At 57.0% G+C, this 13,062-nt stretch overlaps 1 protein-coding gene across 1 annotated transcript in view; it reads left to right on the top strand.

Moving 5' to 3' along the window:
* Positions 1 to 13,062, top strand: part of ADAMTS7 (ADAM metallopeptidase with thrombospondin type 1 motif 7) — a 37,749-nt gene that overhangs the window by 6,816 nt on the left and 17,871 nt on the right. The window contains exons 7-15 of the mRNA XM_065688218.1: positions 887 to 1,036; positions 1,860 to 2,003; positions 5,404 to 5,548; positions 5,701 to 5,793; positions 6,617 to 6,762; positions 9,110 to 9,279; positions 9,503 to 9,636; positions 10,399 to 10,519; positions 11,007 to 11,251. Coding sequence (XP_065544290.1) covers positions 887 to 1,036; positions 1,860 to 2,003; positions 5,404 to 5,548; positions 5,701 to 5,793; positions 6,617 to 6,762; positions 9,110 to 9,279; positions 9,503 to 9,636; positions 10,399 to 10,519; positions 11,007 to 11,251 — 1,348 coding nt within the window. The remainder of the gene's footprint in view (positions 1 to 886; positions 1,037 to 1,859; positions 2,004 to 5,403; positions 5,549 to 5,700; positions 5,794 to 6,616; positions 6,763 to 9,109; positions 9,280 to 9,502; positions 9,637 to 10,398; positions 10,520 to 11,006; positions 11,252 to 13,062) is intronic.

Here is a 13,062-nt window from a genome sequence, read left to right as displayed (position 1 = left end):
CGTTGAAAACTTGCTCTCCATGCTTAAGCCCTGCCTGGACACTTGCACATCAGATGTGTAACATGAAATCTGAAGGGAGCCTGGTCCTGATGCTGGAACTGGTCTCACATCTCAGGTTTAAACCTGGAGGCAGCTCCCAGCTGAGTAGAAGTGGAGGTTTCCAAACCAGGTTTTCTCCATGGCCCTGTTGCCAAACCCAAGAATGGCTGGATCCTGTCAGGAGATGTACACAGGGATTAACTCTCCTTTTCCCCTTGGAGGCTAATGCAGGTTGGCAGAGGAGCCTCTGAGAAGGCCCCTGACCTCCCATGAAGCTCGCAGGAGTTCATACCTCTGGCCAAGTTTCGTCACCTTGCAGTCAAAGAAAAGCAGTTTGATGGTTTCAGGCTGCAGGGACTTGGCTGCTGGAGGTATCCTGGTGGTTTGTGTGATGATTCACAACCCACAACACTTTTATCTTCTTTAGGCAGTTTGCTTTGTAGCAGAAATAAAGCACTTAAGGCCCTGCACTTCAATGGAGTTGTTCTTCCTGGGTGGCTGGAGCTGCTCTGCCCTGGACCACAGCACTCCTGGGATGTGCTTCCCCAAGCAATGTAGTAATTGCTTCATTATTCCCAGCATCAGCTTTATTTACACAATGGAATAACGTAGCCAGGCTGGCTAGCACTTCCCATTAATCAGGCTTCATAATAAGCCAGGGACACTGGGAGAGTAAAGGGGAAGGGAAAGGTCGTAAATCTTTCCACTGCGGAAAGACGTTGGATGTCTCCATTCTCACTTCTGTTTGGCCCGTGTCCATGTGTCTTCCTCATGGGCTGGGATGCATCCCGTGCTCCTGCCCGCCTCAAACCCCCTCTCTGCTCTGTGTCTCTGTTGGTCACCCAAGGAAGGACATCTGCGCAGCGATGAACAGACCCTGCGAGACCCTGGGGCTGTCGCACGTGGCGGGGATGTGCCAGCCCCACAGGAGCTGCAACATCAACGAGGACACGGGGCTGCCGCTGGCCTTCACCGTGGCCCATGAGCTCGGACACAGGTACCACCAGCTTCCGCCTCCTCTCCTCTGCCCTCTGTCCTCTGCGCTGCTCAGTCAGGGCTCCAGAAGGCGCGGGTGGAACGGGGAGGAGATTGCCGAGCGGTTCCTCACTGGTGCAAACTTCCGCACCCACGAGAGCTCTCCTGGGGAATTTCGCTCCAGATTTAAGTTTCGGGTTGCTCCGGGTTTGAGGAAAATCACACGGTGCAAGGCGGCCTGGGGAAATGGCGTTTGTCTGCTGCACGTTATCCCGGGTTGCTGATGCTGAAGGCTTTGGAGAGGAGGGTTGCCCGTTGAGAAGTTTTAAAATAGGACCTGTGTATAGAATCAGCAACAGGAATTTGCTTGCCATAATGTCAGTTACATTTTGACAGGCCACCTGAACATCATAGTAAATAACATGGAATCATAGAGTCAAAGAGTGGTTTGGGTTGGAAGGAGCCTTAAAGCTCATCCAGTTCCAATCCCCTGCGCGTGCAGGGACACCTCCCTCTAGAGCAGCTTGCTCCAGGTATCTTTGTGTCATAAAAACACCTACCCGCTCAGTTTAATGAACCTGCTCTCGTTCCATATCCCCATTACTTTTTGCTTGGCTGAGTTTCCGCTAAGACAGCTGAACTCAAAGCATGGGGCAGGGGTCGGAGCAGTGTCCCTGCTGTCACTGAGCATCCCACACAGCCAGGGACAGTGTCAGTGACCGAGCCCCCAGAGCTGGGGTGGTTTGTGGCGTCCGGCGCTGGGTGTCGTGCTGGGAGCAGAGCGGCTGCGCGGTTGTGGCGGCGTGCGGCTCACCTCTCCTTTGTGGGGCTGTGCTCTTACACAGTTTTGGGATTCAGCATGATGGAAGCAGCAATGACTGCGAGCCAGTTGGGAAAAGACCTTTCATCATGTCTCCACAGCTCCTGTATGACACGTCCCCACTCACCTGGTCCCGCTGCAGCCGGGAGTACATCACACGATTCCTCGAGTAAGTCCTCCCTTCCTCTTCTTCCTCACTCGGGGGGTGCCGGGGGTGGCTCAGGGCTTGGGTCTGTGAGTGGGAGCTGACCCAGGAGTCAGGGGATGCTTTTGCCTCCCTTGGTTGCCTGAGGCCGTGCTGTGAAGGATGGGTTTGAACACAGCAGCAGCACAAGTGTTTGGGCAGTGGCACAGGGCTTGGGGCTTGAACAAATAAAGCCAGAGGTTTCCTTCGCTGCTCTGTGCAGTTTTCCTCGGTGCTCTGCAGCTGATGTTTGCATGGAGGCAGGAGGCACCACGTGAGGGAGCGAGGCTGAGCCAGATTCTTCTGTGCATCTGTTTATTTTTAGCCCCCGTGGCTGAGCTTGCAGCCCGTTGTTATGAAGTTCCTAGGAACACGGCCCAGGGATGCGTGGTTCTCAGCCAGTGGCTTGCACTGGGGAATCGTTTTCCTTCCTTGCTACAGGAAGGTTAGAAAACAGTGAGAGCATCGGCAAGAAACAGCGATGGGCAGAGCTGGGTGAGGGCCGTGGGGAGGCTGCCCGGGGCTGAGCTCCGTTTCCAGATCCCATCCTGGAACACATGGGCCTGGCTCCATGCAGGGGGAGCGGTTGTTGATTTGTGGCTCTTGGTGGAATGGAGCTTTCTCATATTCAGTGTTCTTGGCCTTCTGCTTTTAACCTTCACTTCGGAGTTAAGCATTTCCTGCTTGCGATAACCTTGGGCTGCAAGGGGGCAGCTGGATGCTTCCCCGCTTGGGTTTGGGTCTCTTTGTCCCCAAAGAAGGGGCAGCTCTTCCTTAAGAGTGGAGCAGATCCTGGCAGGCATCTTCCACCGGCTGTGACATCCCCCAGGCAAGGGGGAGGCTCATTGCCAGCACAGACATGAGTGCCTTATAATAGGATGTTGGCAAGAGAATGGGAAGGAATGAGCCAGAAAATGAGACCCAGCTGACCTGGGCTTGCAGGATGTGCTTGGAAGGGACCTTGCGTTTGAAAACAGAAATTGCACTCGGATGATGCTGATTATTTTACAAAAGTTTATTATTTTACAAGCACATTTAAGCATCTTTGAGCCCTTTTGGGCATTCCGTGATTTCCCCCTCTAACCCTCGGAGGAGTCAGAAGATGCTGTGGGCTCTTTGCTCTCCACCCTCACACTGACATGAGCTCTTTTACAGCCTGGCTGGTGGAGTACCCTTATGAAACAGGATCCAGTGTCTCATGGATGCCCTGCCTGCACCACAGGCATGCAATGGCACTGGGCAGCCTCCCTTCATCTCAGCAGCAGCCTTGGCACAGCTGCAGGTTGTCTCACCTCCCTTTAGCCTTTTCTCTAGACCAGACAACCAGGTTTTCAGCCCCTTTGCACAGTGCTGCTGGTTTTCTGCCATCATCCTTCCATGGGCTCCTTCCAGCCGCTCCCTGGAGCCTGGGGATGACTGGTCTTCCCCTGCCTTTGAGTTCTGCCAGATTCCCTGTTTGTGCAGCTGATTCCTCCCAAACTCCGCTTTGTTTTGATTGAATTCCGTCTTGGCTTTTTGGAGCCTTCCTCCAGTTCTCCGAGAGCTTTTGGAATGTTAATCCTGCTCTCAGCTGTAGCTGCAGATCCTCCCAGCCTGCTCCCAGATGGAGGTTTAATCATCCTGCCATCCCCTCCATCACCCGGCTCATTAATGAAGGACTGAAGCAGGCAGACCCTGCGTGGTTTCAGTGCAGAGTGTGGCTTGCTGCATACCCCTGCCAAGCCACAGGGAAACTCCTGCCAGTTTTTGCTGGCTCAGAAATGTGTTTTGGCCAATGGAAGGCACCAGTAGGATGAGTGTAAAATGTTTAATGAAGAAATAGATTTTGGACATAGCACTGGAGCTGACAGCAAATCTAACTCACCCCCCATGCTGGGACAGAGATCTGTCCCATAGGCTGGGCCAAGACAGAAAGTGACTCAAAGCAGATCAGAGGACAAGGAGGGTTCTGGTGGTTTGGGGATGATGCGCATCATCCCGTGTGCTAGTACCTGAATAGGCAGGCTTGTCCTGAGGAACACCAGTGTCAGAGAACCATGGAACGGTTTGGGTTGGGAGGGACTTTAAAGCTCCTCCAGTTCCAACCCCTGCCATGGGCAGGGACACCTTCCACTGGAGCAGCTTGCTCCAAGCCCCATCCAAGGTGCCTGGGAGAGGAAGGATGCTCCTGCTGTTGTGAATGTGGAACAGAGACTTTCAGGCCCCTGGACTGCTGAAAGCAATCTGATTTTTCCAAAAGGGAAGCTGCTTATTAAACAATACAGGGTATTCTAAGAGCTGTCCCCAGCCAAGTGAGCTGCTTGCAGCTGCTTACCAGTGTGGACTTCACTGGGGTGGGATGGGAAGGGAGGAGGGGGTGCTGGTCCTGCTGGGCATCACCCTATGGGACTGCCAGCCCCCCAAGCAGGAGCTCTGCCGTGCTGCTGCCCCTTGTTTCTGTGTCACTGGTTTGGGTTAAAAAAGAACCTTGTTTCACGTTCATTTCAACCCGTTCCTACTCACAACAAGCCCAAGTAATCTAATCTGCTGAGGAACGCTCGCCAGGGGCTCTGCCGTGCTGGAAACAAGCTTGTTTGAATCCACACTGCAAGCTCAACTGTGACAGTTGCTTGTGTGTTTGTGAAGTATGGTGGCAAAAGCACTCGGAGCGGAGAGCCCCATGCAGGGCTGTGCCTGCGGCTCCGCAGCCTGGCTGCCTGCCACCAGCCACCTCGGGCTCAGCTGTGCTATCCCTTTGCTGTCCTGCCCAGCACAGTGTGAGCGCGGTTTGCAGCAGCAGACAGGAGGGTGAATGTGTTCTGCTGCTGGCAATCAACTTCATTGCTATCGGCAGGGCATTGACACGCGGGTCGTGGTGGCCGGGGGGATGTTTCTGCGGTCAGGGTGATGTATGAACACAGGGACAGCATCTGCTTCCGAGCAGGGAAATGTTTGCTCAGCAGAACTCTTCCCTTGAAGGGTGAAGGCAGGGTCCTGGCTGAGGGCCTGTTCACAGAGCAAAAATCCAGGGGGTTATTCCGAGGAAAAATGGTATTTCTGGCTTTCTGACAGGAGCATCTCAGAGGGGAAAAGGGGAGGGTGCAAGGCACTGGCCTGGCAGCTGCATGGGGAAGCTGCTGCTGCCTTTGCCTTCCCCATAGCCCTCTATTCCCAGGGCCTTGCGGGGTGATTGCTCTGGGAGCAGGTACCCCAAGTGCCCACCCATGTGCTGGAGCAACTCTGGGGTTAGTTTGAGAGCGGGGGTCATAGCAGCAGGAACACTAATCGCTCCTCGTCCTGGTGGGGCATTGATGAGTTAATGTTTGGTTCCTCCATCGGCCGCTGCTGGAGCCCTGTACGGGGGTGTGGGGCTGGTGGTGACGCTGCTGTGCCCTCTGTCTTTCAGCCGGGGCTGGGGGCTGTGCCTGGATGACCCCCCAGCCCGTGAGGTGCTGGACTACCCCTTGGTACCCCCGGGTGTCCTCTACGACGTGGGCCACCAGTGCCGGCTGCAGTACGGTGCCTACTCCACCTTCTGCGACGACATGGACGTAAGCAGTGGGGTCCCCCCCCATATAACAGGGGCTGGTGCAGCTCTGAGGGCCAACCTGAGGGTGGGGGCTTTGTGCCCTCTCCCTGCAAGGTAAAGGGATGCTGATGCCGTTGCAGTAACCGTGTCCTGCGTGTCTGTGTTTCCCTGCAGAGCGTCTGCAACACGCTGTGGTGCACGGTGGGGAACACGTGCCACTCCAAGCTGGACGCTGCTGTTGATGGCACGGCGTGCGGGGAGAGCAAGGTAATGGGGAGCAGAGACCCCTGGTCCTGCACACAGGGATGGGCTCAGCTCACTGCCCAAACCCCACTGCTGCCGGGGAAGCTGAAAACGCCTCGAGAAGGTGAAACCCACAGTTATCACCGTGGCAGGAGAGCGCAAGGCTCGTCCTGCTCTCCGTTTGCTGCAGTGGTGGGTGCTCTTCTGCAGAACTTGCACCCCTGCAGGGGAAGCGCCTCTCATCTGGGGCACAGAGGGTCCAGGAGCACCCATGACAGCTCGGTGGGTGCTGCATGGGCTGTGGAGGGGACCAGGTGCCTGCAGCCAGCTCTGGTCACCCTTGTATGGGTGATGATGTACCCCAGCAGCCCTGGGACAGAGCTGTCACACGTTGCTCCTCTAGAACGGGGTTTTCCTGCCCAAGGTAGCATAAAACTAGAGGGTTACAAAACCAGCTGTAGATGTCTCTCATGGTTAGGTTCAGTGTCCCCTCCCCTGGCCACAGAGCATCTAGGCCATAGGCTTAGACATTGCTCCTTGTGACACCTCTGCTTTGCCTGTGGCTGTGCCTTGCTGGTTCTCCTGTCGGGCTGGGGGGTCCCAGGGCAGTTTTGGCTCTGTTCCCTCAGACAAATCCTCAAAACAGCCCAACTTCTCCGAATTCCCCATTGCTTAGAGGTGTGCGAGGCTCTGGCACATCCCTGCTGACCCCAGGTACCTCCCTGCGAACAAAGCACGGATGCTCCTGAGGAACAGGGGTGCTGGGCTCCCGTGCTCCCCGCGGCCGGGCTCTCTGACTCGGTGTCAGTTATTACATCCTTAAAGCTTGTTTTCTGTCCCTTGGCAGTGGTGCTTCAATGGCGAGTGCGTGCCTGTGGGTTTCCGTCCCGACGCCATCAATGGTGGCTGGAGCTCCTGGAGCTCCTGGGCTGCCTGCTCCCGCAGCTGTGGCGCGGGCGTGCAGAGCGCAGAGAGGCAGTGCAGCAGCCCCACGTAAGTGAGCCTGTGCCCCTCCGGGGGACCCTGTTCAGGAGAGGAGCCCAACGCTTCCTTAGCACCCCATGGGGCATGGCAAAACCCTCTGCTCCGCTCTGGGACACCCCCCTGCAGTCCTGTGTCCAGCACCAGAGGGATGTGGAGCTGCTGGAGCGAGTCCAGAGGAGGCCATGGAGATGCTGCGAGAGCTGGAGCAGCTCTGCTCTGGAGCCAGGCTGAGAGAGCTGGGCTGGGGCAGCCTGGAGAAGAGAAGGCTCCTGAAGGGGAGACCTGAGAGCAGCTCCAGTGCCTGAAGGGGCTGCAGGAAACTGGAGAGGGGCTTGGGACAAGGGCCTGTAGGGACAGGCCAAGGGGAATGGCTTGAACCTGCCCGAGGGGAGACTGAGCTGAGCTCTTAGGCAGAAGCTCTTCCCTGTGAGGGTGCTGAGGCGCTGGCACAGGGTGCCCAGAGAAGCTGTGGCTGCCCCATCCCTGGCAGTGCTCAAGGCCAGGTTGGACACAGGGGCTTGGAGCAAGCTGCTCCAGTGGAAGGGGTCCCTGCCCATGGCAGGGGTTGGAGCTGGAGGAGCTTTAAGTTGCCTTCCAACACAAACCAGGCTGGGATTCTGTGCTTATGTGGTTATTGGTCTGAATGATGTGCTTTTAAAGTGCTATGGGCATTCCAAGGTTATCCCACCACTGGGCAATGGAAGCTTCTGGAAGGGCAGTTTGCTTTATCTCCTTCCAGTTACGAGTCACTCCCGCAGGCAGAGAGCGGTTGCAATATGACTCAAAGAGCAAAGACTCCCTGCTTCCAGACACAAAACATATCCAGTGTCCTTTAGCAACAGGAAAGAAAACCAGCCGTTCTTGGAGCCTGACTCAGAGCCCTTTTGACAAATCCTGCTGCTGTTTATCACCCCGCTGCATTCCGGGAGGGATCCTTGGTCGGTGCCCGGCTGGAGGCTGCCTCCACCCCGCCTGCTGCCGCCGCAGCCAGCACTGGCTCCCCTCTGGAAGCATCCAGGCAGCGATGAAGGAGCAGCCCGGTCCATCCCAGGATTTTTCGGATGCCTCATATGCTCCCCAGGTGGTCACCAAATCGCTGTTGCATTGGATGCAGCCAAAGCCCTGGCTGTCAGAGCGCTTTTCTCCCTGGGGGATGGGAGAGAAAAGGACTTTTGAGCATCGTCCCAGCGGCAGTGGCTTTTCAATGGCTTGAGGAGCTCTGAAAGCTGCGGGAGCAGGTTCACTTGAGAGCCCAGATGTGCTCTCTCTTCCTTGGGTGCGCTGCTTTCAGCACATGCACTCGGGCTGCCTCGGGACGCGCTGCGTCGTCTCGGTCCCAGGTCAAGGGCTGGGTTCGTGTTTGACATGAGTTTAGTGGCAGAAGTGCTGTTGCAGTTGATGGAGTGTTTCAAGCACAGCTGCGGGCGGGCGGGCAGGAGAGCAAACACTGGAAGCAGCAGAACTTCCCTGGGCACTTGTTTGCTTTGGCCGCTGCTGCTGAGTCTTCAGCTTTGCCTTTTGGATGCAGTGAACAAATGTGCGTGCTGGGCAGGCTCCTCCCGCAGGCGTTTCCGCGGGCAGGGCATGGAAACGCAGCCCTAAGCTAAGGATTAACTTTATTCTCTTCAGCAAAGTGTGCCCAGACCCTGCTGATCAGGGGCCAAGTAACGTTCATCTGGTCATGGGGACGTGGGCCATGGCGAGCGCTGTGACAGAAGGAAAAGGCATCAGGAGGCAGTGGCAGTACTTTGGGAGCCTGTTGGCATCTGAGAAAAACCTATTGTTACTTTTGACTTAGAGAAGAAGGCCGTGGGCTATGGCTCCTGTGTGTTCCCAAAGCTCGCTCTGTGGTTTGGGGGTCCTCCCGGAGCGGATGTCGGGTTCGCAGCCAGCTTCCGTACATGAGCACTGCAGCAGGGCGATGGGTGGGTTATAACTGGGAGAGCTCCCTGTTGACTCCAGGTGGGTTCGGGCTTGGTCAAACCTTAGCAGCAGGTACAAACCCACCCTCCCTGAGCTGTGAATAAAAAGGGAGTTTCCCCTTGCGTGTGGTAGGTCTTCATTTGGTAGGACAGGGGCAACAGGTTTAACCTGCCCGAGGGGAGACTGAGCTGAGCTCTTAGGCAGAAGCTCTTCCCTGGGAGGGTGCTGAGGCGCTGGCACAGGGTGCCCAGAGAAGCTGTGGCTGCCCCATCCCTGGCAGTGTTCAAGGCCAGGTTGGACACAGGGGCTTGGAGCAAGCTGCTCCAGTGGAAGGGGTCCCTGCCCGTGGCAGGGGTTGGGGCTGGAGGAGCTTTGAGGTCCCTTCCAACCCAAACCCTTTGTGACTCCGATTTTCCCTCTTCCCTGTGGCCAGGCCCAAGTACGGGGGCAGGTACTGCCTGGGGGAGCGGAAGCGGTTCCGGATCTGCAACGTCCGGCTGTGTCCCCCCGACAAGCCCTCCTTCCGCCAGGTCCAGTGCAGCCAGTTCAACCCCATGCTCTACAAAGGGAAGTTCTACAAGTGGACACCAGTGCCCAACAACAGTGAGTGAGGGCAAAGCCCGCTGCCAGGTTCCTGCCTTCAGCCCCAATCTAAAACATGGGACAGAGTCTTGCTGGGGGCTTGACTTTGCCGTTCGTGTCCAGGTTTGCCTCGCAGCGTCTTTACACCGTATTGTACGTTCTGCCCGGGCTTGCGGGTTCGGGGTGTGTTTGTGGCGATGGCCCCCAGCTGCGGGGGTTCAGTTTCTGCCTGTTGCGTTCCCAGTGAACCCCTGCGAGCTGCACTGCCGCCCCGAGCACGAGTACTTCGCAGAGAAGCTGCGGGACGCGGTCATCGACGGGACACCCTGCTACGAGATGAACGCCAGCCGCGACCTCTGCATCAACGGCATCTGCAAGGTGGGTCCCACACCGGGGAGGGAGCCCAAGGACCCCCCCGGGCTCAGGAAATGCAGGTGGATGCCGTTATCCATCCCTTAGGTGAGCCCCATCAGCCCCCTCACGCACAGCGATGCGCTGAGCTGACTCGTTTTGTCATTCACCACTTCTAAAGTCTCCTTACTTCCATGAGATCCGTGGTAAAGATTTACTTAATCCCTGTGCTGGCCTCAAGGAAACTGAGCACAACCAAGGCCAGGTTGGACACAGGGGCTTGGAGCAAGCTGCTCCAGTGGAAGGGGTCCCTGTCCATGGCAGGAGTTGGAACTGGATGAGCTTTAAGGTCCCTTCAACCCAAACTGTTCCGTGACTCTGTGATTCCATCATTTGCTATGGGGTGTAGTGAGTTTTAGCAGAATATGGAAAAGGGTTTTGGGAAGTGTTTTGAAACAGAACTAGCAGGGCCAAGGACCAAGCGGGTTTCCCACCTTGACTGAGCACATAACCTGCTGGCAGGCTCTGCTGCCCAGGAACTTGGGTAGGACAAGGTAAAAACATGATCCTTATGATCCTCACTGTGTATGAACAGGGCAGCAGGACCATGAGGATGTGCTGGAGAAACCCATATCGCGGCCGATGTGGCTGCATCACTGCCCATCCCATGGGCTTCATTTCCCACCACTGAGGACCAAGGCTGGTCCTCCTCTCCCTCGCTGGCGGCTGTCGGTGGGAGCGGGTCAGGGGGTGCACGGGGCGCGGGTGCTGACGGGGCTGCCCTTGCAGAACGTGGGCTGTGACTACGAGATCGACTCCAACGCGGTGGAGGACCGGTGCGGGGTGTGCCACGGGGACGGCTCCACGTGCCACACCGTCCAGAAGACCTTCGAGGACAGTGAGGGGCTGGGTAAGGGCGCTCAGCTCCATCCCCGACACACTGTGTTCCACACCGAGCCAGGCTCGCTGCTGCTGTTCGCAGCCTGGTGTTTAATCCCAGCTTCTCAACTGTGATGGGGTAAGACCCAAGCAGCAGCATGGGGAGATGCGGCGTTGGCATTCCGCTTCTTGCTCCTTGGAAGAAAAATACCTCCTCTTTGGTGTCTAAAGGCCTGAAACCAAACCTGTGCATGCTGGAGCTGGTCTGGAGAGGTTGAAGGGGTTTTGTGTGGTGACAAGGGCACATTCAAGGTGTGATAAATGCCTTTCCAGAGCCCATGTGGGAAATGCCTCACTCTGCAATGGGCTCTCCCAGCAGGGAGCCAGCCGGGCTCAGTGCCTGCTGGTGCCTTACGGAGATGTAAGGATTGGCATGGTGCTGGCACCCAGGGGATGCTAGGACCCACCTAAAGGCACGGATCATCTCTGCCCCGTCTTTGACTTGGTTCCATTCCCAGGTTATGTTGATATTGGGATTATCCCCGTGGGAGCCCGCGAGATCCGGATTGAAGAAGTTGCAGAAGCCGGGAATTTTTTGGCACTGCGGAGCGAGGACCCGGAGAAGTATTTCCTGAATGGAGGCTGGACCATCCAGTGGAACGGGGACTACAGGGTGGCAGGAACCACCTTCACCTATAAGAGGACAGGAAACTGGGAGAACCTCACCTCGCCAGGGCCCACTGTGGAGCCTGTGTGGATCCAGGTACACTCTGCGCCGTGCTGGTGGTTGGGATGCACGGTGGGGAAGGGGATGGAGCCGATGGAGCCAATGGAGCTCCTGCCTTCCCACGAGCTGCTGCTGTCCATCCCGGCGCCCTGCTGCCACCTGAGGGTGTAGCTCTTCGGGAGCCAGCGCTGGGAGCAGCCAAGCGCCCGCTGCCGCCCCAGGGAGCGTTTCCAGCCCACGCCTCGTCCCCTTTGCAGCATTCCTCTAAATATTTACACAGGAGAGAGAGCATGAGGGGAAAGAGCCCATTTCCTGAGGCCGTCCCCTATCTTATCAAGAGCGGGGAAGAGCCTGTGGTGCTTCTGGCAGGGCTGGAGGTGGTGAGAGCTGGGAGCTGTTGCGGTGACAGAGGGTGGCCCAGCGGCTCCATCAGCAATGCTGCGCTCCCACCAGCACCGTGGCACGGAGCTCAGCCCATGGGTGATGCTCCATGGCCCACACACGGGTGCTGCCAGTTTCTGACTCCTCACGACAGCCCTTGAGGCAGAAGGTAAAAATCCAAAAGGATCATTTAAAATCCTCTGAAACCCAGAAATGTCAGGTTTTGCTCTTTCTGCGCGTTTGCTTCCTGCAGCTGGGAGGCTGCCCATGGTTTCGGAAGGCAAAATTGCTTCCCCAAGCTTGGGCAGCTGCCCAGAGGCTGGTCCTGCTCCGAGCCCCTTCCCTTCTTGAATTCCCACCTGGTGCATCCTGCAAATGCTTTTCATATGAGCCAAATTTGCTAATCCCCTCCTGCGCTGCGGCAGCCGCAGCTCTGGGGCTTCTCTGGAAATGGCTTTATTTTGGGAGCTGATCCCACTCTCTCAATTTTCACCTTGTATCCATGGAAAAAGAGTTGCCTGGGGAATCACTTTTCAGCCTGGCTTTACATTTCAGTGAGCTCTGCAGGGGTTATAACTGTCGGGGGTGGGGGTAGTGGAATGGCAGCGCGGTGCAGGAACTCTGCAATTCCTTCCCCTGGGAATGGCCACTGCAATGGTCAGGGGTGAGGGATCTGCCTGCTAATGGCTGTCAGGAGCCAGCATAGAGCCCCAGCCTGGTTTGGGTTGAAGGGACCTCAAAGCTCCTCCAGCCCCAACCCCTGCCACGGGCAGGGACCCCTTCCACTGGAGCAGCTTGCTCCAAGCCCCTGTGTCCAACCTGGCCTTGAGCACTGCCAGGGATGGGGCAGCCACAGCTTCTCTGGGCACCCTGTGCCAGCGCCTCAGCACCCTCCCAGGGAAGAGCTTCTGCCTAAGAGCTCAGCTCAGTCTCCCCTCGGGCAGGTTCAAGCCATTCCCTGTTGTCATCAGCATCAGCCCTTTCGTGCAAGCTCACCCTGGAGCTTGGCCACGTTGAGCAGCCAAAGTCTTCGCCTCTCGCTTGCCTTTCAGCAGAGGCTCAGGGTGAAATGTGACAGGATGCTGGGCTCATCTGCCAAGTGCTGCTGGTGCCGGGGATGCTGCTGGTGCCGGGGATGCTGCTGGTGCCGGGGATGCTGCTGGTGCTGGGGATGCTGCCGTGCTCAGCACCCACAAAGCACTTTCTGGGATTCATGAGCTACTTAAAACCTTTTGACCAAACCGATTCAATGTTCATGCCGAGGTTTTGGAAAGGCGCCCTCGCTCCTGCCACAGCTCCAACAACAACAAAGCTTTGGCAATAATGGGAGCGCTCAGGCTAAGGAAAACAGGGATAAACTCCAGCCTTTAGGAGCGGGGGCGGGAGGTGCTTGGGCAGGATCTGTCAACTGCAGGAGCCGCTTCATGGGTGTTGAGAGCAGCAGGAGCCCGCTTCAAGTTGGGGCA

The sequence above is a fragment of the Lathamus discolor genome, chromosome 8 (assembly GCF_037157495.1).
Source record: "Lathamus discolor isolate bLatDis1 chromosome 8, bLatDis1.hap1, whole genome shotgun sequence".
NCBI classification, from domain to species: domain Eukaryota; kingdom Metazoa; phylum Chordata; class Aves; order Psittaciformes; family Psittacidae; genus Lathamus; species Lathamus discolor.
This window is presented reverse-complemented; position numbering and strand designations above follow the sequence as displayed.